The sequence below is a fragment of the Brachyistius frenatus genome, unplaced genomic scaffold (assembly GCF_029030835.1).
Source record: "Brachyistius frenatus isolate BFR_SWC_R1_liver_20210118 unplaced genomic scaffold, ASM2903083v1 Contig_43, whole genome shotgun sequence".
NCBI classification, from domain to species: Eukaryota; Metazoa; Chordata; class Actinopteri; family Embiotocidae; genus Brachyistius; species Brachyistius frenatus.
The window spans coordinates 2,259,295-2,283,675 of record NW_027210642.1 but is presented as its reverse complement, the minus strand read 5'-3'; the positions used below and the strand labels follow the sequence as shown (position 1 = coordinate 2,283,675).

The 24,381-nt window shown below is 41.8% G+C and overlaps 1 protein-coding gene across 5 annotated transcripts in view; it reads left to right on the top strand.

Annotated features, from left to right (window-relative positions):
* baiap2a (BAR/IMD domain containing adaptor protein 2a) overlaps positions 1-24,381 on the top strand; it is a 50,813-nt gene that overhangs the window by 13,856 nt on the left and 12,576 nt on the right. For all 5 annotated transcript variants that reach the window (XM_069702896.1, XM_069702898.1, XM_069702894.1 and 2 more), the window contains exons 3-6: positions 2,548-2,634; positions 15,260-15,321; positions 16,834-16,905; positions 19,524-19,661. In XM_069702896.1, coding sequence (XP_069558997.1) covers positions 2,548-2,634; positions 15,260-15,321; positions 16,834-16,905; positions 19,524-19,661 — 359 coding nt within the window. The remainder of the gene's footprint in view (positions 1-2,547; positions 2,635-15,259; positions 15,322-16,833; positions 16,906-19,523; positions 19,662-24,381) is intronic.

The window sequence follows — 24,381 nt, the reverse complement described above, 5'->3', positions numbered from 1 at the left end:
ACTCAACCCAAGGGACTAAGCGGCTCTGATTTGTGGGGGCTGGGGATGAGAGGACACACTTCAACCCATATGGTGCAATCATGGAAATTATTCAACACCAGAAGTGCCAAAAAGGGCTTCATGGGTAGACCTGTTAAATCTGGAAATTCCAGGCCAGTGCACTGCAGGTTTTCCAACACAGCAGTCAGTCACTGAATTTCACACAGCTTGGTAAGTGTAAAAGCAACAAATGCATTCAGCTGCCCACCAAACACAGCCCAGAACTTTTTCTACAAGTCCTCCAACAATATTACAAACTCGACACGCGTACAACAAATGATTATTTTCCTGATTTAGATGTGCGGTTCTTCCTCTTCTCTAGAAGGAAGGATGAGAGGTGGATCAGTAGCACCGAAATAACCCCCTCCCCTACCAATTGTCTGCCTTGCAATCAGAGATCCAGTAATCCTCTCCGTCTGTCTCTGTCAACCCCTCACCACACATTTCATTAGACAGAAGTATCTACATAGATCCAGCTTATCTACTCAGCCATCCTTCAACGGCACACACACTGTAACACGTGCTACAGTAGCAGCATCAGCAAGAAGAAAGTGTGTCTGTTGCTGGGAGATCTGCAGTAGCTCCCACCGTCCTACTTGCACAACCCCCCACCACACATGTGCCGACTCAGCTGACACTCGCACATTCACACACACTTTCACAATAAAGAGAACTCCGCCACGACGCTCTGAAGGCTCTGCTCTCAGTTTTGTTCACCTAGTAAGAGAGGAAGAAGGAAACACGCCGTCTTGTGCTGTTGACTCGGCTTTAATTGGAATTAGCGTTAGCATATGTTCCTCAGCCCTGGAGCAGAGCTCGGAGGCCCCCAGCCCGGGAGACTTCCTCCATCAGAGGGCGGTTGCATCTGTCTGCGAGAATTAGCCCGTCCCTGCTAGGCTATTGTTGTAAATGTGTCTCTCACCTGACCGCTGTCTGCAGGCAAAGGGCCCATCTGTCACCTGGACTGCTGTTGAATTCGCCTCCAAAAGCAGCGGCCATTAATCACTGGAGATGGGCTGATTGGTGGACGACTGTATGGCAGTCAGGCAGAAATCCCTGCAAGCTGACTCTGACCTGTGTGACCTTTTGTTGGCGGGCAAAGCAACAGCTGGAATAATAGCAGCTAAGGTGGATATTGATCTGTGCAACCAGGATGAGTCTTTATTTAGTCAGAGCAAAAGGAAGAGATAATGGCTGCTGATTGGGATTAACCTCGCTGACTGTTTTTGTGCATGCTCAAAATCTAGGGAAAAAGTCAAGTTTTGCGTAGCTGCGTGTGTGTCTGCAAACGTGCACATGTTGCTTTAGTGACCCTTGGCTTGTATATCAGTGAATAAACAAGGAACTTTAAACAGTTAGGTACTGTAACACCATAGAGTTTAGAGCAAATAGAGTTATACTGTATACCGTTTATAAGAATTTGTGGGGAAAGCCTTTTTAGACCTGCCCTCTAGTGCAGTGTGAGCCAGACAATAGCTCACCAGAAACCAGTGGACGTTCACTTTTGCCAAAGGGGCCCCCCCAGCAGGTTGATTCCCTATCTATACAGGTGTATTAATCCATCAAATCAATCAACAGTCTACCTAAGCCACTGTGTCACCCTGCCGTCCAGAGTTCAGACGTACTGAAAAGAAAAAAAAAGAAATTGAATGGAAGGAGGAAAAGGCCAGTGGTGGTTAACAGCATGTGGTTCACAGCATGGCACTGCTATTTCCTTGGTGGGATGGCAGTGTCTCCTCTGAGCTAATATTGAATTTTAGTGGCCTGGTGGTCTTAGATCAAAAAGAGCCCTGCGATGGAAAACGCTCCTGTTCTTTTTTTTTTTTTTTATTTATTTTATTTTTTTTACTTGAACTTGAAGAAATGCTTTATCATCCAGTTACTTTTGTAAATAAACATCATGCACAACATGTATGTGTCACATTTACAAAAGCTGCTAAAACATGGACAAAGTAAAGAGAGTGTTTACGGTTGTTATCAGTTAATAACTGACTGAAAGGTTCGGCACAAAATAATTGACACTTCTCTGACTGTGATGTGTGGGGGGGAAATATACTTGATGAGGAAAAAAAAATCCACTAAACATATAACCTAATCCTCCCACACACACCTCGGGGTTATAATAAAACATTTCTTCTAATTATAACACTAAATTAGAAACAAAACAGAACAGAAAACACTTTTTGTATTTGTTTGGCTTGCCTACCAACTGTCAAAAAATAAATTCATTTTTGCAGTCAAGCCTGCAAAATGCCACCAAATCAATTGCGTATCAGAGTCAGTGTTCTTGTCATTCCTGATGGCGTGAAGCTGTGATTCAAATGCATCCGAGGGCAAACAGAGGTGTGCAACCGTTTCAACATCGCCGGCCAGAAAGGTGTCCAATGTGTTTACACAGAGCTAAACTGCAGGTCGCCTGTTTTCAGATTTTGAAAAGACACCGTTCTGTAACCTTTAACTTAATAACCACCCTGCTTTCTTTTTGTTCTCGCCTCCCTTTGCTTCTAGATGTGACATTTGCTGCCAAAGGCTACTTTGATGCTCTGGTCAGAATGGGTGAATTGGCCAGTGAGAGTCAAGGATCCAAAGATTTGGGTAAGTGACTGACGTGCATCAGATAACCTACACTTTTTTTTCTTGGCACTTTCTCTGGTTGTTGGCATCACTCACATTGGCCTTTAAACAGCAGCATCACTCATTTATACACTTACTTACAAACAAACACGTCATCCAACATAAGCGTTCTATGTAAAAATACATCACTCAGAGAGAAATGTATGGGTTGACACAGGAGGTGTTTTTAATTAAAAAATTGTACTGAATGATTTCAATTCCTCAAACAGATTGTTGTTAGATTGTGTCCTGGAGGAAATAAGTTTTAAAATGTATGTGACTCCTTTTGACAGAGAAAAGTTATCAGACAAAGACATGGTTAACAATAATGAATGTGGTATCATCAGCACAGTGGGGAGGAGGCTGAGCATCATTTATTTACTTGTGTAGGTGATGGTAACATGTTTTCACCCAAGCTGAAGATTAGATTTGAGAAAAGACATTTTTATTTGTTTGGTAGATGTCTGCCAATTTCTTGCTCTTCCTGTGCAGGGTGCTTTGATTCTGTGGGAACAAATGCATCAGTATACCGCAAGTGTTGCACTTTACGTGTCATGTGAATTAGATGTGTGTGTGTGTGTGTGTGTGTGTGTGTGTGTGTGTGTGTGTGTGTGTGTGTGTGTGTGTGTGTGTGTGTGTGTGTGTGTGTGTGTGTGTGTGTGTGTGTCTGTGTGTGTGTGTGTTCTGATTACAAACATAGAGGTCATTTGGAGAAGCAACACCTGATCCTCTCATAGTGAGTAGTTTCCTAGGTGATCAGTGTCTCCGTGTGAGTGTATTTATTTGCTGTCCCCAGCCCATGGGAAATCAGCTCCTGTTTAAAGAGATTCCCTTTGCACTGATCATGCTTCCGACTGCTTGATCTGTGTAGAAGTAGCTGTTGATTTGACGGGGCCCTTTGTTGCAAAGGAGCTGAGATCCAGTTTTGGGTTTCCTCCAGCCCAGCCAACAGAGGCTGACATGAAAGTGTTTGCAGGATGTTTTATTCAGCAAGCGGCCCTCTCTCTCTCTCTCTCTCTCTCTCTCTCTCACTCTCGCTCTCTCTCTCGCTCTCTCCATCCATCTCGCAGCGTCTGTGAGGTTTTCCATTGATTCCAAAGTTTATAGCAGCACCTCCATGTTCAACTGTGTCTTGCTTACAGCAGCGGGTGCTTCCAAATCAGACAACCTCAGCTGAACTTGTCATAAAAAGAGAGCAATATATACAGTGCATGATCTTGCGCCACCCAACACTGAGACTGCAAGCCAATGAGCAGTTCGGTCTTATGTTAGGTAACACTTCATTTCAGACACTATTGAATGTGCTTTTAGTTTCTGTGTGCTGGGAGTTTTGTTAAATCCTGTTCTTGAGAGAAGTGAAATGAAGCCAAATTTAGGAAGTTTGCATCGTATGTTGTGTGGAAGTATATCAGTGTTATTTTGTCACAAGTGTGGAAGAGGGAACTGAAATCGGATTTTATTGTCAGAGTCCCTGCCTGAAGGAAGATTAGCAAAGGGACTGGATATTTGAAATGACTCATCTGCTCAGCCTTTATATCTATCCGTTTTCATCAAGCAACAACAAAGACTGAATATCTCTAAGTTGGGAAAACGATGGTTGTAATGTTGCTAAAGATATTAGCTGTGGTTGTTTACTTGCCTGTCTCCTGTACAAATATACCAGCTACCACCAACCATCAACACTGCATGTCACTGTGATTCTCAGGGGAAGAAATGGTGTTTTATTTTCCAGCCACCTGCTCGCAGCTATGCGGGGTCCCCACCCTGAGGTCATTGCTAATATGTTGACCTCAAGGCAAACAATGTGCAGGGATAAAACCCAAAGCTCAGAGTTTCCTGTTTGACTCGTAGTAGTGCACAGAAATAGCCACAGATTTGAGGAAAAGGGAAGACAGGAAGTAAACTGAACAAACCACAGCCCATGTTCTAACATTGACAACAGAGAGAACGTGAATCTGATCTTAGTTTAATTCAAGAATGGGTTTTTAAATCTCCTTTGTAATCAATGTATTCAAATTTTAGTTTTTGTAGGAAATGTTTCCATTTGGATTCGTTTTCTGCTAGTAATATACGTATTGACGGGCAGTTTAAAAGAACATCCACACTAAGGCTTGAAGAGAAGTATCTTTTTGGCTTCTCGGGTCTCTCACCATCAGACAGTTTTTTTTGCGCTTAGTAACAAATAGAGGGATAAGTGTAAACCCAGGTTTCAGTTCATCGTCTTCGATATCCTAATAGACACCATGTCCATGAGTATGTATACAGTAATCAATCAGATCAGTCAGATGATTGATCAGTGTGCATGGTATTATTGATTTGACTGGCTGAGTCTCCTAACAAGACAAACAGCAGCTTCTTTTCTCTGGCCTCTCTGTACTGTATTTATGCGTGCTCACACATGAATGTGCACGTATGAGTTTTAGCTCAATTGTTCCACCTCCTTTTAAAGCCTGTTAATTCCACAGAGGCTCACTGAAAGACGGGCTGCAAATGGTCCCACCTACACACCTAAGAGTCGGCAGCTGCTCTCCATCTCCTTCTTCCTCTCTCATCCCTTTCTTCCTCTCGCCTCGATGCTCACGCACACACACACACACACACACACACACACACACACACACACACACACACACACACACACACACACACACACACACACACACACACACACACACACACACACACACACACACACGCACGTACATTATGTTTAAAGCAAGGAATGAAATTACATTGTGTAATAATTGCCTGTTTTCATTATTATTGATGTGCACCAAAGCCTGACTTGAGTCTTAACTCATTCCTTCACAACACAGTATGTTCCCACAGGAATCCACCCTTTTGTGTCGTACTGTACTATAATGTGCGTGCATGTGCTCATGCCTTTTACACTTACATGGTTGTGTGTATTTTCTGTACTTAAACCTTGTGTCGCTTCAATCTGTTTATACAGTGCGAGTGCTCTTTTAATCCACTTGTGTATATTTCCGCCTAAAGAGACAGAGTCTCTCTCACTCCAGCCAGCCCCACTACACCCACACACTCCCTCCCACATATCCTCCTCTGGTTGGGCTAATCATCGCCTGTCACTTTGCCACCCACACACACACACACACACACACACACACACACACACATGCGTGCACATACATGCAAACACGCATACGAACACGCACACACACACACACACACCTGCTCGCCCTCCCTCATTTTCCTCTCGTTCCCTTTTCTCCCTCTGTCTCTACGATCCTCCTTTTCTTTTATCCCTCTTCATGTTGCCTAGAAGGAGTGAGCACTCATTACATCTGTGTAGTTCCTTAGAAGGACTGGAAAGCCACAAATGTCACTGTGAGTCTAAAGATATTTATGAAATCCTAACTGGCCAACCTCCTCTCCATTGTGTTTATATTCATTTGAAGTAAGCGGCTTGCTATTTGGGCTACAGCCAAGGCAATTTACTGGTTTATACTTCTCCTGAAATTGCTAGTTTTATGAGTTGTCATCATAACAAGAGCTCTTTTGTTTTGATTGACAGAAATCCTACCAATCAGCCAACTATGCCTTTTTCCAAGAAGCATTTGATTGGCTCCAAAGGGAGGTGAATCAGCTAGTTTGCTCGGCTCAGTTTGAATTAAAAAAAAAATGTTTGAACAAATTTGAACGAATGATATATCTATTTTTTTTTCTAATTACTCTAAATGGGAGTCATGTAGCCTAATCCTGACTTATCTTAACAAGAATTATAAGAGTACTTCACTCATAGCTTGTAGCATTGCACTCCTATATTGTTGAACTAATAATGTACAGTACAGTAAGGGTCAAAGGCAATGCTGCAGAGATACTATCTATGATATCATTTGAAATTGTACCAATGGATTCTTCCTTCAAAGCCTGCTGCATACATTACCCAAAATGCAACCCGGCTTCCTCCACTTCATTCACCTGTGCTGTGCTGCAGCAAACACAACCTCGAGTGGCTAGCCTCAAGCCCATATGAGAAGTGAACTACAGAGGTCTGGTGAGCTCCCTTCCTCCCAACACCCAGAATTTTTGTATTCAGTCCCAGCTGCCTGCAGTGACAATACTTCTTGAGGCATGCAGCTCTCCCAGAGCTACAATATATATATATATATATATATATATATATATATATATATAACCTGTAAACAGATTTTGAAATGTAAAATCAGTGCAGTTTCCCTTCAATGTATATTATTTCCTGATGCTGATGCCTCATATGAGTGACAAACTAATGTTACTGTCGGGCAACTGTGTTTTACAAAGTCAGCAAACAGCCTGGCATGTAACTTTATCAACAATCTTCCCATCAGAGATATGAATCCAAAATGCTTCCTCACATTACTTCTCAGATGGCTGATTTGCATTCGAGCATGACGTGCTAGTTTTAATTTAATATTAGCATCGAGAACAGCAGTAGGCCAGTGAGCTACAAAATCTGAGCACATAAGAGTATATAATCAGTACAAATACAAGATAAACCGACCAAAAGTTAGTTTGCAAGACCCAGTTTTATGTTTGCACAATCTCTGTCCCAATTGAATGTAGCTACTTCATCTGCATGGCAGAACAGTAAAGAGGTCACGTGAACCATACACTGAAAGAGACAGGTTTTTGGCTATTGGCCTGTTTACAACTCACCAGAATGGTCAGCCTGTTCTTGTCCTCAGGTGAAGTAGAGTTGAGAGCTGCTCTCTGTGCTCGGCTGGATGTGTTCCACAATGCTGTCCTACATGGCTAGTGTTTCACTGTTGGAAGTTGTAAAGATTAGTGTGAAAGTCAGACCACAAACTCAGCGCTAGCCTACTTCTATCACATTTATAGAGCACATTAATATTGCATTTTATATTTGCTCGGGCTTTCCTTCATTCTGCCCTCTGGTCAACAATAACATAAACTTTCTCTTGGCCATTTCACTGATAAGCCTGGACAAGAATGTGAGGTGCTTTCAGAGAATATCCTTCTACCCTCTTATCAACTTTTGAAACCCTGCTAATTGCCACATTTTAATAACTGTTCATGTATGATTCAGCACAAAGACATCTCTTTCGGGAAATTACAAGCATTGGAAAAATTAAAGAGGTGATATTAAACTGTAGTTAACCAATGGATTGCATAAGTTGCTGCTAGGGAGAGGTGGTCCCCTCCGCACGCGCGCGCGCGCACGCACACACACACACACACACACACACACACACACACACACACACACACACACACACACACACACACACACACACACACACACACCTCATATTTCTCCCAGTAATTATCTGAGAAAAAAAAAAAAGAGGTTCACGGGAAAAATGAGGCTGCAAACTGATGTAACGTAATTGTCTTTTTTAGGTTAATGGACCTGGGACATGAGCATTAAGTTTCTGCAGGTAAATGAATGGTGTCCAAGAGGCTAAATGACATGTTTGTTTGGAATAAAAGGTAGTGCTGGCAAATTAAGTGTCGACTCTGACATGATGTATTTGAATGAGCATCCACAAGTACACAAACTGTGTCCACACAGCTCTCTCTCTCTCGCTCTCTCTCTCTCTCTCTCTGCTTCTCCTTTCTGTCTCTCTGTCTTTAGTCTGGCCTACCTCTCTCATCCTCCAGCACCTGTCCCTGTTTAAATGAGAGCAGAGGAGCTCTTTTCTTAGCTCTGTGCCACCATCCCAGGGGTCCCTGCCTTCTCCTGCTCTATTTCCGAGACACGCACTGCATGATGGGAAGCCAGTGGCCCCTACAGTCTCCATCTAGGCACATTCACATTGCCCTTCATTTGTTCGTGGCAGTGAAGGAGCACTGGAACATTTTACTCAAATCAACATATGGAAGTGCTCTTACTAGGAGTTACGAGGCGAATCTTTACTCGAGTGAAATTGTGTAAAAACATGACGTAACTTACCACTTCTGTAGAATTAACAGATAACACATCACTAGGATAGATAATGCAGAGCTGTATAAGCGATATATACACGGCAGCTTTAGCCCACCAGTATGCATATTGGTACACACACAAAACACTATGTTGCTAGGCAACTCTGCAGTTCTCGATAATCGTCTCTGGACAGTGTGTTACAACAGTCGGTGAGTTTGTTGTACTCGCTTGTACGAAGAGCATTCTGCAGATCTATAGCTCCATGAAGACCGCAGTCTATGTCTATGTTCCTTCTCTCTGTCTCTCCGCGCTCCTGGAAGTTTGTCACAAACAGCAGAAGAATGGTGCAAACCTCACTATGAAAGTAGAAATCACAGCTGAAGGTCCACCTTGACTGTTTTAGATTTTAGCATATAGGCACACCCAGCATGCATCTGCTGCTCATGCAACACTCTGAATGTATTTTAATTGAGTCACATAACATTTTGCATCGGTGAGTAAGCAAGATGTGACTTTTTTTTTTTTTTTTTTTTAATTACCGAAGCTGATGTAATGCTATTCTTAACCATAGCCCCCATAATTACATTGTTCCCTAATTGCATTGCATTGTTGTGCAATTTTTGTACTATCCACCGGCTCTATCTATTCTAAAACGCACCCCTCACTTCCTCTGACATGTGAACATGCGCGTGCTGCATACATTTGAAAAAAAAAACTCTACCGTTTACAGAATGAGCTGAGATAAGCAGAGCTCCACATGCTGGGACGAAACACGGCGGAGTGTTTTGTCCCAGCTTGTGGAGCTCTGCTCTCCAGCAGCCGCAGCTTCTTTTCTGCAACTCCAGTGCATACTTTCCACAATAATTGAAGCATTCCCATTCTGCATTGGTTAGGCTGGCATGCAACAATGAAACTCGTCACAGCTTGTGCCATGCTATTGTAAAAGTCTGATCAAACCAGTCTGTCCACATTTAGGGCGATTTGTTTATGCCAGTGTATGCAAATATGCGTTTTGAAGGTCTGTGGGTTTTTAGATGTTGTTTGACATGAAATGGTCACGGCAGTGCAAGAAGAACTTTTAAGCAGTGGAAAAAGAGTGTGATCTGATAAAAAAAAATAAAAAAAACTGTTTGCTATTAAATGTCCCTTCGTTTGCACTTCCGTCACCCTCGGAGGATCTGCCTGTTGGACTGCAACTGAACTTTAGTATAAAGTCAGCAGCAACAATGTTTTCACTTCCTGAACTTTCAGCAACCTTTTACCTACTTTGAGATGAGTTTGATAATATTGCCTCAAATGTGCAAACAAAAAAACCCCAAAAAGTCTGTAGTTTACAGGCTGGTATGGTGATCTCTGCGTGCATATATCCATACTGTATGAAACGGTAAAAACATGCACGCTTAAAACTAGAAAATCTACTATTGTTTCCCCTCAGGGCATATTCAGACATGAATGAACTCTGCCTGTGTTTAGAGGCCCTGGTGTACTTAGGGCTGACTTGCATGATCAAATTGCACATTGACAGTATAAGAGCCCGTTTTTTTGTTGTTTTTTTACTCGGCCCCTCCTTGAACCTCCATACCTTAACATTTCTGTTTCTTTTATTGCCTCCACTCGAGTTTAGAAATCTCTGCTGCACGGCTTTGGATAATGCAGTGCTATACTCAGGCTTAAAATGTAATAGGAGTTCACGACAATCTCTTTTCTGTTACACTGGTATATCATGTGTTCTAACTGTTTTGCTCAGGGATTTTCCCTATCACTCCACTTTTTTTACTTCCTACCTGTTCCTCCTTCTATTTGCCTAATTTGCCCTCGAACAAAATGTGTTTCTCTTTCATGTTTGATCTTTCTTCCCTTTGAACGTCATACTTTGATCGTGGAAGACTTTGTCACAAATGAAGGAGAGATCAAAACACGCCTGATCTCTTAAAGGATTCCACGAATCCCCACCCACCCACAAACACACCATCACTCGTACCATATTATGTATGTATCAGAGTAACTGTTTGTGCATGTTAATGTTGTCATTTCTTTTACTTGTGCCATTATTTTACTATTTCCCTTACTCATTCCTCCCTCCACACTTTTCGAGTTTGTCAAATCAAAGAGCTCGTTATTCATCACTTACGCTGTCAGTGGCAAGGAAAAGCAGATGCTGTAAGTTATCAAAAAGGTTTTTGTGCTGTGTTATCAAAGCTTTTCTCAGGGGACCTGAATTTTCTTTAATAAAAGTATAAGTCTTGGCCCTTGGCTTTTATCAGCCTTTTGCAGGTTTTTGTTAATCTTCTAAGGAACAATAAACTCTTGTATAATTATAAAAGATAGTGTAAAGACTATATGACAAGTTAATAAGTCATGATTGATGTCATGCACGTAAGATTTAGGTGTCATTTAGTTGTGTTTATGGGGTGGCTACTCCTAGCATTGTATAGCTAAATACAGCTCATGATTTGAGATTTGTTGTGGACCTGGAAATCTGTAACTCTACAGAGGATAGCATTAATCAACGCAAGACATATCAGCAGGACAAAATAATCACATCAGTAGTAATGATAATAAGAGAGAGGGAATTCTTTAACAGAAGGTCTGATATGTTATAAAATGTTCATTTTATGTTGGCTTTATCTTCGCTTTACCCCGAATTAATTGGATTTTCAACATTATTACTCAGCTAAAATATGATTCCTGGGTTTTCTGAACCTTCAGTAGTATTCAAAATCATATATTATAAGGTTAAATAGCAGCCATTCTCAGACTGAGACTAACAAATAATATGACAAGAAATACTGAATAGAATACTGACAGGAAACCACACTGAGATATTTTGCTTTTTGCTCTTACAAAATGTGTTCTGTGGTTGAGAATAGTCGAACAGCGGCTAGGATTTTGGCTCACTGTTACCAGAAGGTTTGAATATGCAATATTTCGTCTGAGACCTTCTTCAAATTCATGTCATGATTACTTGTAAATGCACTCTGGCCCGCTTCTCTTTTTCAAACATACATTTCTCCTGTTAAGCATTTATTATGGCCATTTATTATGGCCTAAATGCATGACACCATTGCTGGACAAACTTATATTGGGCTAGTAGGTTGAACAGCTGTGATGGCTGAGCATCCAGTTTTAGCAACATGTCATATATATCAGTAGTTTTCTCTTGTGATAGGAGGCTGCATGAATGGGCAAAGTAGGAAATGAGTTCAAACTGAGTTTATCATCCAGTTTACAAAACTAGTAAATGAGTGCGTGTGTTTATGAGAGCAAGAGATGGATGAACTGCAAGTATAGGCTGCACTTACTCTCAGATTTACTGTGTTTAGATGTTGTGGTTTCACAGGGAGTATACTCGCGGCCACCCAGAGTCTCGGCTATTATCTGCTTCTCGCACATTATCCAGCCGCCCCATTATACCTGCCCACTTGTTTGTTTCCCTTGTGGCTTAGCATGTCAGGTAGGCTGGTGTTAACATCACTGTTGAGTCACGCGCACTGTGCACACTCACATGTTCTGCACGCACACTCCCCATGTGGGACACACAGCACCCTCCTTCCCAGGGAAGTGCATATGCTGATGTAATGATAGCTGATAGTAAGGGTGGAGATCTTTCAACAGTGTTTTGTAACACAACATTTTGCAGGCTTCTCATCTCACAGATTCTCCCATGGCAACGACCCTAGCATTATCCTGCTTCCATGACAACCCTTAGTGAATCCGGTTTGACCTTCACCAGTGATTCAGTGTCTCTCCATCCACCTCCATTCTCTCTCTCCATCTCTGTCTCTCTTGTTCTCTCTGTTCATCATTGCAAACTTCTTTATTTTTTTTTATTTTTTTTTGCTTCATAGCCCACATTCTGTTATTCTGCTTCTTTTTTTTTTTTTTTTTCTCCCACTGTGTGGGTGTATCACGGCTGCTGTTACACAAGCAGTCGATACATCTACACAAGCTGATGTCATACTTCAGGGGACAGTCTGTTCATATGCACACAAGTCCTTCGACCATGCACCCTTCTCTTACTCAGTGGTTTGAGCTAGCAGGCGTGTGGCTGCTTGTTGCAGAGCTGCAGGTGCAGATCAACCTGAGCTCAGCTCCCAACAAAGGAGCTATTGTTTTCTCTCAGCTGAGGACGCAGGCGAGGTTCAAGTGAGCTGGGAAATATTGATACAATAATGACAAGTCTTTGTTTATTTACTTGTGTGTGTGTGTGTGTGTGTGTGTGTGTGTGTGTGTGTGTGTGTGTGTGTGTGTGTGTGTGTGTGTGTGTGTGTGTGTGTGTGTGTGTGTGTGTGTGTGTGTGTGTCGTATCTGTTGTCACCGTGGCGATCAACCTGCCATGTCACTCTTATCTGGTATGTGGAAATCCTCTTCAGGCTGCCAGCTCTTACATGAAATCTCAGCCGTATATTGCACAACACATTTACATTTTCCTCATTATGCTCCTTTATTGATTCCTGATTGAATTCTCTGACGTTAACCGCCCCTGAAGGTTGCCGTCTAATTTTCTGTTACTGTTGTTTGTGTTATATGATATTGAAGTTGCCATGGTAACCATTTGCATCTCCGAAGTGTGATTCTTTTCTTTTTTTTCTCTCACTGCTTTGGCATCGTATATTGTGCAGTAATGAAACGGCAGATGACAAGATGAGATCTCTCGCTCTCTCAGATTCATTCATTCTTTACCTTTCTGGCTTCTTGCGAATACCCTGTACTACCGCCAGCTTGTGTGACGTGTGAGTCTGTTTGCCCGTCTCTGCGCCACAGTGATGGATGCTCATTAGTTAATTGATCCAGCTAGTTGAAACCGCCAACAGAATGGTGGAGTTTCTAAGCTCGAAGAGCTGTGATCAGGGATGAGGATCTGTAAGCTGCTTAGTGGGCCTGCTGGGAACTGACAGGGTGGTTTGGCCTGCTTCTCTGCTCCTGTGAGGCTCAAGATCAGCGGGCAGGTTGCAGCATGGGCAAAAGGCCCAGCTTTCTTGGGCATACAGAAATGAACCCGTCAGGATCTGTAGGGGCGGGGCCTTTACTGATGGAAGTAATGGAAATGTTTTTTGTTTTTGTTTTTGCTGCACACATTTGTGGTGTTGAACAGGTCAACAATATGCTTTAAATGGTCTTTTGATTATATGTCTTTGTTCTGTTGGAGAAGTTATAATTGGTGACAGATAGTGTGTACCAATTATCATAAATATATATATATATCACATTCCTGTCTTTATATCGGTTAACAAACTATTGTGTCACATGTTACATGCAATTCATTAGACAGTTGAATACTGCTTCTAAATCTTGAATGGGGGTTAGTAGTAGTGTTACCAACTTACCTTGCGAAAATGTCAAAACACTTTATCCATTGCACATTTATCAAAACTGTGAACAATTTTGTAGCAGAATGTGAATTACAAATTGCTATTTACCAACTATATGTTCTAAACTCAACCTCACTCAAACTCTGTCGTCAATTTGTGTTGTGCTTGTTGTCTGTTGAGATGGAGACCACTCCAAAGCCCTTTGTGAATAATAAAAGTTTGTTCTGAAACTACTTCACCACACGTTCTGATTTCACTTACGAAGCATTTTGAGATGGGTTGAGATGTACTCCTTATAGGTCGGCTTTCAACAGTGGACGCAGTGAAATGAGCTAGAAAAAAAAAACCTGATGTGCTCTAAAGTGTTGCACTTCAGTATGAAATTCCTGCTCAGCTGTCCAGTACCTATTTTAAATATATATATATATATATATTTGCCATAGTCATGCTTGGTATTTGCCAAAATGTGAAAGATGCTATTAAATTATCATTCCAATGCTAATATAAACTATTTATATTTTCATAAATGACACGAACATATGACCTGTCACACCTTCGGTGACTTTAGCGTCACTGACCTCTTACTGAACTTCTGATCTCTGCTCCCTATTCATATTCAATAAATTTCTACAGAGCTAAAAGGGGCTTTGGATCTTGTGGTCAGGGAAATGTGTGTGTCTCATTTTTCTGTACATGTAGATCTCACTCCGTCTTTCCACCAGGTCTCTATTTGTATACGTGTTCTTCGCTCAATGTAGCTCTTTGTGTTCCTTTTCTTGACAATGCAATGCATATTCAGAAGAGGCAGCCTGTAGGTATATGAAAATGAAACATTCACTACAGCTGCATGACCCTTCTGTATCCCTTATCTTTCATTATGGTAACTTGTTTTTTCTACTTCTTTAATACGTGGAGACTTTAACCTTTCTTCGAAGTGTTTTTTTTTTAGTTGTTTTTTTTTAGAAATCACATTGCCTGATTTTAAGGTTAATCAAAGAAAGAAAAGCAATAAGTTTGATCTCCATAAGACATCAGTACTTACATGCTTGGAGAACTAGAATTTAATTTTAAACCTTTTGTTTCCCCCAGCTTGTTTGTTTTGTTGTTCCCTTCATTTTCTTTTCATTTTTCATACTTGATGTTGTGTCTCTGTTTTCTTGTACCAAAAACAAACTTTCATCATGTTCGTCATTGTCCCAGTTACAAGTCGCTCGTCCTGTATGTTTTTTGTGTCTCGTGTTACTGCATGGGCTTTGCACGCTGGGGTCTCTCTGTTTCTTTCTCTTGCTTTTCTTGTTTCTTCCTTTTTTCCTCTCGTTTCCTACTCTTCTCCTCTGTGTTCTGCTTGTGCTGTAGCGTACTGTTAATGCATTTTCTCCATGTCTTCTTGTTTCTCTCTTTGCAGGGGATGTGCTGTTCCAGATGGCTGAGGTCCATAGACAGATTCAAGTGCAGCTAGAGGAGATGGTTGGTATTTTGAGCTCAAAGGCTTTTTAGCTGTGTGGTTCAACACGATAGCGGTATATTTTTAACAATAGATTAGACAGAACAGCAAGTTATTCCAACACTAATGCACATTAGGCAGTGGGGCTCCGCTCCATTGTGTTCCTGAAACAATTTGCCCAGCCATGACACAAATTTGTCCCCGAGCCCTTGACTACATGGATTAAATGACAATTAAATGAACATGAACTCATACTGACTGAACAGACATGCTGAGTCTATATAAATCCAAATTGCTAACATGGGAAGTGGATGGGGAAGGGAGTTAATTGAACAATATGGTGTTCTGGGTAATTTTCCTCTTTGCTGTGCCCCGTTATGAGGTGGGTGTTTTACCAGGACCCAAATGCAGGCTCAGACTCAGGTATCGGTTCCAAAATACAATCTTTTATTTCCATAAATAAAAACAAACAAACAAACAAACAAACCAAAAGGTGGCACCTATAGTGTCCACTGGCTTCCAAGTCGGGAGGGTAACTCAACCGACTGATCCAGGGAGATACGACTAGCAGGGCAGGACCGCTGGAAAAAGCAGAGTCTATAATCCTCCGAGTCGGGAAGGCAACTCCACTGACTGGTGACTCTGACAGGTAGCGCTGCAGGTGGAACTGGGGCCGGTGGAACTGGGGCCGGGGGGACGGACGGTGGACGGACGGGTGACTAACTAATGAACCGACAACCCGAGGAGTGCAGGGGCAGGGTACATATAGTCCGAGGAGGTGATCAGGGAGATGCAGCACACCTGCAGGTGGTGATCAGGGGTGAGTGGCTGCAGCTGCTGGGACCGGTGAGGAGCGTGGCCACGGGAGGTGAGGAGAGGAGGACACAGAACAAGCAGACGGGGGACTGAGGGGACACAGGAGGAGAGGTGATCGGGGGCAAAACGGAGGAAAACCAGACTCCTGACAGTACCTCCCCCCCTCCCCCTCAAATATGTAACCGTTCCTGGGCCATATCAGGCTTGCACCATCATGTATCCAATCTAAGAGAAAAAGATAAATCACATGATCACACATGGAGCAAGGAGAATTGGCTAACTCTTCAAGCGACAAACGTCCATTGTTGTGCTGTGGCAACATCAATTAATCCATATCATTTAAATGTAGAATAGTTTAATGTGTGTTATGCTCCTATGTTTCTGTTGCATATCATAACAACATAAGTACAATTTAAATGTAGATTACTTTTTAGAATTTGTTATTTAAGATAATAGATTGTTTAAGTTAGTATATGGGAATGGATATCGGCACGGCATATACTTAAAATTTAGTACCAGTTTTGGGAACTATTTGATTAAATATTCCGTCAGGTTGCAGTGAACTTCTGAGAGAGGCTTTTACAGGCCAACACTATGTTGGTAAAATATTCATTCAGTAACTGAGTAAAGAGGGTCCCACATGTAATTTATAACTTAATGTGGAAAACTTGCTCGTGTTTACTGAACTCTTTTTTTGTGCTTTTTTTTTTTTCCCCCAGTTGAAATCATTCCACAATGAGCTGCTCTCTGAGCTGGAGAAGAAGGTGGAGCTGGATGCTCGTTATTTGACCGTAAGTATCTGTATATCGCTCTTCTAAATCCACAGGACAGCATCAGCTCACAAGTGCACTCCATATTTGATCTTGTTTTAGTGATTTATATAACGTGCCATCAAATCAGTTTCACCTTAATTTGACTGAGGTGATAACAGGGATGGAGGTGAAGCTGTGTGTGTTAATATCTGGTTTAAAATCGGTTTCTGATACAATTAGAGGATATGTCTGTGAAAAGAGATGCGTTGAAATAACATTTCATGTCTACTCACCAGTCAAGGGAAGATTGATTATAATAAACCTCTCCTGGTGTGTGTGTAAGTGCTGTGAGCTGGTCTACATGTGATATCTTTAGAATGAGTGGGATGGAGCCTGAGCGTAGAGCAGTGCTGCGGCGCATTGTTTTGGGGGATGGGATAGTGATGCCAGTATCGTATTGTTGGAAGGACCGCGTTATGAGCTGCTCCAGCTCCCACTCTTAAAATACTGATTTTAGAATTAAATAGAAAAAAAAAAGAATTGTTTGGTTCAGCAGGGAGACCCATCGGTGAAATCGGATGGTGTCATGCTGAGTTCAAATTAAAACCACAATCGTTTTGATGTAAAGTAACTCCAAGAAATTGCTGACTCCATACACATCAGCCAAATATGTGTCTGCTGTCTGAATTCAAATACAAATGTCTCATGCCTTCTATATTAGTCCAGAATTGAGCTTTTTAGCATCAATTACTCATTAAGGATTTCTACCAGATCTTATGCAGTGATAACAGAAATCACTTTGCCTCAGAGTTTGTGAATTAATCATCTAAAGTTCCAAGTCAGTTCAAAAAGACTCGAAGGAAAATGAGCTGTTTTTCCAGAGTGAAGTGTTCCCAGTGGTGCATCTCTCTTTCTCGCCGTGTTTCTTTTGTTTTACATAATGGATCACTTCGGGGGATTATAAGGCTCTTCATTCATTACACAAAGGTCAGAATTCGGGCATGAACCTGAAATGGAGGAAGCACAATACAGTAGATTAACAATGAAGAGAAGCATTAATGGCAGATCAGCTTTTAGGGACAAGGGTTAGATTCTTCAAGTGTACCAAAGTTCACCTACTGTTCACTGTGTTTCTAATCAAATTTGAACACACTAATGAACTTGTCTGCAGTAGAAGCCAATGATTGAGAGCTGTGGGTAGAGGCAACTCAAAATCCACTGGCTTGGTTAATGAGGAAACGCATATTAGTTCAATGAAGGGGATTGCTTGGGATTATTATGTTGTTTACCCAATATGACCCTGCACTAACAGAAAACTTTTCACAATAGCCAATTCTATCCACTTTAATCATTACTATGATTTATGTGGCAGGGATTTTCCACCAGGGAGCTTTGGTTTTTTCCAAGTTAAATTATAGATGTCAGAAGCGGAGCAATCCATATTGGTTGTACTGCTTTATCGCAAAGACTACGAGGTAATGAAAGAATGAGCCATCCATTATTATTGGCTTACGAAGTCAACACCTGTGCACGGGCATGTTTTGGTCCATTTTGAGGGGAAACCTATTGGAAAAAAAGAAATCTATATTTCAGAGACGTTTCTAACGTTGAAAATTAATCATCACTAGGCCATGTTGAAATGTAAAATCCCAGCAATGACTTTTTAAAAGTTTACTGCTGTGAAAGGCTGTTTTGTTTAGAGCTTTTCAATCCGGCTCAGACATATGGAACTGACACCACCTGTCTCTGCTATGAAATCCAAACACAGCATGTGTCAAACTGTTGGTCTCCCAGTGACAACAGCATCTTCTTCTCTGCTCCTCTTCAGAACGCCTACAGGATATCTGCCTACATCCTCAGCGTTTTACAGTATGCAAATGTGGGTGTTGAACCCGCATGTATGAGCTCTCCTCCTCCAATTTTTTTTGCCTCGCACAGAAACCGCATGAGCTTTGTCACACCAGATGCTGTTACTATAGCAACAGAGCTTGTGCAGCCAGGAAACAAAGTTGTTTTTCTCAATAAATAAATAATTAAGCAAATTAAATGAATCAAATAAATAAATTCCATTGTTAAAAGATTTAGCTTTTTCTACAAATCACACATTGTTTTTTGGTTGTTGTTGTTTTTTTACAATGCAGGCTGTCACTGATTTCTGCTCATTTTACTCTGCTATGCTGTGAAGCCACAGGTTGAGAGATGTAATCAAAGGCAGTAGATGTTTTAAGAGCCCCAAACACAAGCAGTGTTGTTGTCAAATCAAACCCGGAGGAGAAATTGAAAGCAAACTTAAAGGCTCGTGTGAATTTGGTTCTTTCTTTAATCAAAAAGATTGCTTTTAGATTTCGGAGCCCGCTTGAGCACGCCAAAAAAAAAAAAAGTTTTCAAAACTTGTAGCCTTAACATTACGCAACAAAAATGTAGCTGGAACAAAAAAAAGAATGTTACATTTTCTGCTACATGTTTGCAAAATGATTTTCATGCTGAACTGATTGAGGTTGTTTGTGAACCTGCAATTTGTGTAAAAACGTTTGGCATTACTGCTATTTACTGACTTGCCTCATTTAGCTCCCAGTTTCTTTCATGCAGGGTTTTTAATTTGTGGTCTTTTCAAAGGTCTAATTCTCTATTTGTGCACTGCTTGTTGCCCCTCATAGGCTGCCCTGAAGAAATACCAGGTGGAACACAAGAACAAAGGCGAGAGTCTGGAGAAGTGTCAGGCTGAACTAAAGAAGCTGCGCAGGAAGAGCCAGGGCAGCAAGAACCCCTCCAAGTATGGCGAGAAGGAGATGCAGGTGAGCTTCCTGCTGGGTGTTTGCACAGAGAATAACATTGCATTCACATATACAACGATTGCAACGAAGATGCCTGATTTAACCATCAAAACAGTTCAAGTCATTTCTTCTGTTGTGAAGAACAGAAAAACTGACAAAATGGCCAGACATCCAAAGAGCAATATCTAAAAAAAAAAAAAAAATTAAAAGATACACGCTCCCAAGTCAGTTTTGTTGCGCTGCTGTACTTAATTTTTGTGGATGTGGGTGACGGTGGGATTTGAGCTTCATGAGTTTCGGTGAAAATAATGATTTTAGTCTTCATAAAGGAAAGAGAACACTCAAACAGCCAGGATGCGGGTGGAGGGGGTGGCGAAGAGGTGTTCTGTGTTGGAAGGCAAATAGTGGAGGTTTGATTATCGTGAGCCCTGGACGATCTTCATCACATCGCATCTACACACATACAGCAGGCACGCAGACCCACAAGTGGGAAAGGAAAAAAAAGAAAAACTGGATGCGCTGAATGTGTATGCTCTTAATTCAGCTGGTGTGTTTCAGCACATGGCTTTGATGAAGATGTGTAAATGCACAGCCTGCACATACACCACAAAATAGCTGACTCAAATATCAGAAGTGGGCTAGATGAGATAGCAAATGTCTGACGTTGTGCTTCAAACACTGATATTTCAAAATATAAACTCATAACTGAATGCTATTGCAGCCATGTTATTTACAAAAATGTCCTAATGTATAAATGTTCTGTAGTTATTTGATTTAATCGTTTTAGCGTTGCATATCTTTTTAAAACAAGAATACGTTTTGTATAGCTGGTGCTACAGCAAAGGAGTTCTTTTGTATGTACTGTAACGTATAGCGTGGATGACATTTTTAGTCACTTTTATCAAGGACAATATTTTTGCAGCAGTCTTCAGACGGCTACAAAATGTTTTAGGTGTCAGTCAAAAGCCTGATCCACAAAGGGAACAAAGCAGTATTTGCATCATCATTCATGTGATTATTTCCAAAACAGCCGTCTCTGACAGAGCCTTTCAGGTGAAATCAATGTTGATGAGTTGGAATGGACCTTCACTGTTAGACATAACTTAATTAGTTATCTTTCACATTAAGGTTTCCGTCACTCCACCACCCTCTCGACAGGGGAAGTATAGGCCCTGAACATGAACACAAACGCCTGAAAAGACACTCCTCCTCTTATTGCAGGATTTTAATGTTTTTTTGTTTTGTTTTGTTTTTTAAATTGTTTTATGTTTAACCCATGTGTTACTGTCAAACTGAGAAAAAAATAACAAAGCAGAAAATGCCTCTCGCATGGATTTCTCTGGAAACTGGAAGTCTGACTGCCTGCAGACATGGAGGCAAAAATGCCAAACTAACAGGTCAAGGCTTGCAGGGTAATTACTGAGCTGCTGTTGGTCTCACTGTGAAGTGTGGCCGCCCATGACAGAATCAGATCGATGGCTGGACCAGAAACATGATTCCACCCAACACTTAACGATACAAACTTTTTGCGGCGTTCATTGGGTATGAAAACGTCTTCTAGAAGAAAGAGTACGTCCTCTGTCTGCTCAGTTTGCATGGTGTCACACACGTTTGCCCTTTCCTGTCTGGGATGGTATGGAAGTGCTGGATTGATCTGACTGCTGTGTCACATTTAGTTTGTTCCACTGTGTCAGGAATGCCATGAAGAGAAGCTGTACAACGTGTCATCATAACGCATCAAAGCTGGCAGTGTGCGCAACAGTCCAGTTTTGCACAACTTGAAATGGGAGGAATTTTTGAGGGCACCACAGCACCTTTATTGTGCATGAACCAAAAATATCTGCTGAAAATGTCATTGAATTTGAAACTTTAGGTTTCATGATACACTGACATGGCTGATGTAGCCATAGCACAAGCTGGAAGCTCACGGATTCACCAAAATCTTTAACATTCATCTTCTGGGCACCATGATATATTTCTTCACCAGTACTCGATATAATACATGGTCTTGATGTGGCCCAAAGTCTTTGGGAGTACAAATTGATGGATTACCATCCCCAGGTTGAGCCTCTAGCCGGGCAAAGCAACAAAACATTTGTACTTTGTGCATATTGGACATAAATAGGAGTAGCCTCACCTCAAACTCTTACCGAGTCTGTATGACTGATCAATCGGGCCCATCTGTGCAGAGGAAGGAGCTCATCAGGCTCTGGACTCATAGTCAGTTAGCAGCAAAAAGAAAATCATTCTCCCTTTCTCATTTTCAGTCCGCTCACTTTCACTGATCATATCACGGCTGTGGGCGTGTGAGAGAAAAGTCAAGTCGTTTCTGAGCCCTGCAGGGGGGGACGACACACTGAGAGGCAAAGAGCCCTGCGTTCCGACAAGACCTGTGCTTCACGCTGGCCGGCATCCACTGAGGAAGGGTTAGATAGTGACGGACCACAGATACAATGTTTACAGTTTAATTTCTGCAGGCAGAGGTGGTTTCTTTGATGCTGTTGAGAAAGTAAAAGTTGCTAAGACGAACTCAACAGTTCCTCCTCCCCGCCACATCTGTGTTATTTTCGCAGATGAGAGGCGCTACGTTTTCTTTTTTTTTTTTATCTCCCCTCTTTTCATTAAAAAGTAAAATAAGTCTGAGCGCAGTCTGGCAGCGTGCGCAGATGGTGGCCGCGTTTCATTGATCGCCGTCTCCATCGCTCTTTCCCTCCTCTTGCTCACACTCTTTGCTGTTGTCTATCCCACTTATCTGACTGTCTCTTTGTCTTCCCCTCGCCGCTCTCTCCTGTCTTCAGACGCTTTCACTGTACCTTTTCATCAATGGGTGAAACCTGCTGAAATGCTAATCAGTTCATTATGTAGTTCATTGGAGGGGGGCCTAGGTGCCACAGAAAGGGGTTTCATCTAGATAAGCTCGTTTTGCTCTGTATATGTTAATAAGAGTCCAGACAGAGTGACACAGATGGAGTTCATGATTAAGAATTAATAGGTTTTTTTTTTTCAGGCTGGTTTCATAAAATTGACAAGTAATTCCACCCTGTCATTGTGGGTGCATACATTCATGCATCCAGAAAAAGGTGTTAGTGACGTAAGCACAAGATAAGCGCCGACTAAAACACACACACACACACACACACACACACACACACACAGCAGGTATTGTAGGTGTTGGTGCTTACCGTTGTGCCCTGGAGCATTAAAATACAATTTTTCTGTGTGCAAAGAGTGCTGATGATGAAGGAACAGAAGAGCAAACCTCGGCAGCTCTAAGCTGTGCGGGGAAATGCTTTTGGATCCCCGCAGGAGTATAAACAGTTTTGTTGTTTTGAATGCTACTGTATTCTTCACTTTTTGAAGGGTGTGAATGACTCCCTTCTCAGTGCTTGTAAGTACTGGAAACTGTGTTGGTGTAATAGAGTTTATAATGTCACATGCTTTTTTTTTTTAAATGTTTTGAATATTGGGATTTTGTCCTGTATATGTCAGTGTTAGGAGACATAGAGTGAGGCAGTAATGCTGATCACTACAAATCTGAATGCAAGAACCGCTCTGACGTGTAGCAGGTTTCATTTATATTCATAACCTTTGCAAAACAAGTCATTCCAGCTATGATGTAACCTGACGTCGCTCGGATATAATAGTGGCTGGTGACGGTCGAGGCTTTTCCCACTGCGCTCATTGTCTTGGGTTACGTTGGTGACCTTTTGAATGGTTTGAGAATTGGGCCATGTGGATTTGACAAGAGGAGAGGGCACAGTGGTTGAGCCGCTCCTATTAGGTCTGCTCAGAAGTGCTTGAGAGGCGAGTAGGCTGTGAGTCAGAGCCGGCAAAAACAAAAAGGGTCACTCCACCCGAGAGGCGGAAAGAGAGAGAGGCAGACACGTTGGTTGTCATCTTTTAAATGGTCGTTATGTGGCTTCCGTGATTCAACCATAGACCCATTCACAAATGTTAGATTTTGAAGTGTGTGTGTGTGTGTGTGTGTGTGTGTGTGTGTGTGTGTGTGTGTGTGTGTGTGTGTGTGTGTGTGTGTGTGTGTGTGTGTGTGTGTGTGTGCGCGCGCGCCAGACGTTTCTTCACCCCGGCATATTCCTCTCCTCCTTTCTCCCTCCTCTCTATTCTCTCTGCAGTATATAGCGTATGACTCATACCAAAATAAAATTACTATCTTTAACTTTTTTTCACAGCAAAGATGAGGATATGAGGGGGGGAAAGGGAGATTTCAACTTGGCAGCTTCTGTACAAAGCTATCGACAATAGCATGACTTCTCTTCTCTCTTCACAAGCAGCCAGGTTGAGGAGATGCTCATGCCCTGAACGGAACCAATAAGAACTAACTGAAGCAGTTTCTAAGTATCCCATTTGAATTTAAGATGAGAGACAGAATAAGGTCGTCTCCGGAGGAAATAAAAGTTTGCATCATACTTTCATCCTCCCCTTGCTTAATTTGACAACTTGGCTCAGTGGATTTGTGTAATGGTGTTTGTGGATTTCTTCCAGTGCGAATGCAAAAGGCCATTCCTAAAGCTATTTGTGTTCAGTGTCATTTAGCCACTTGAAGTATTCCTCCATAGTTGGAATGCCAATGAACTTACCTCTCGGCTGTTGGCAGTGGGGAAGTAGTGTGCTCTGGTGGTTACTAAATGAAATGCATCTGCACTGAGTGGAGGCACAATAGGAGTTTACATTTGGCTGCAGGCAGGAACTCCAACTTAATAAACGTAATCAATCTTTGTGG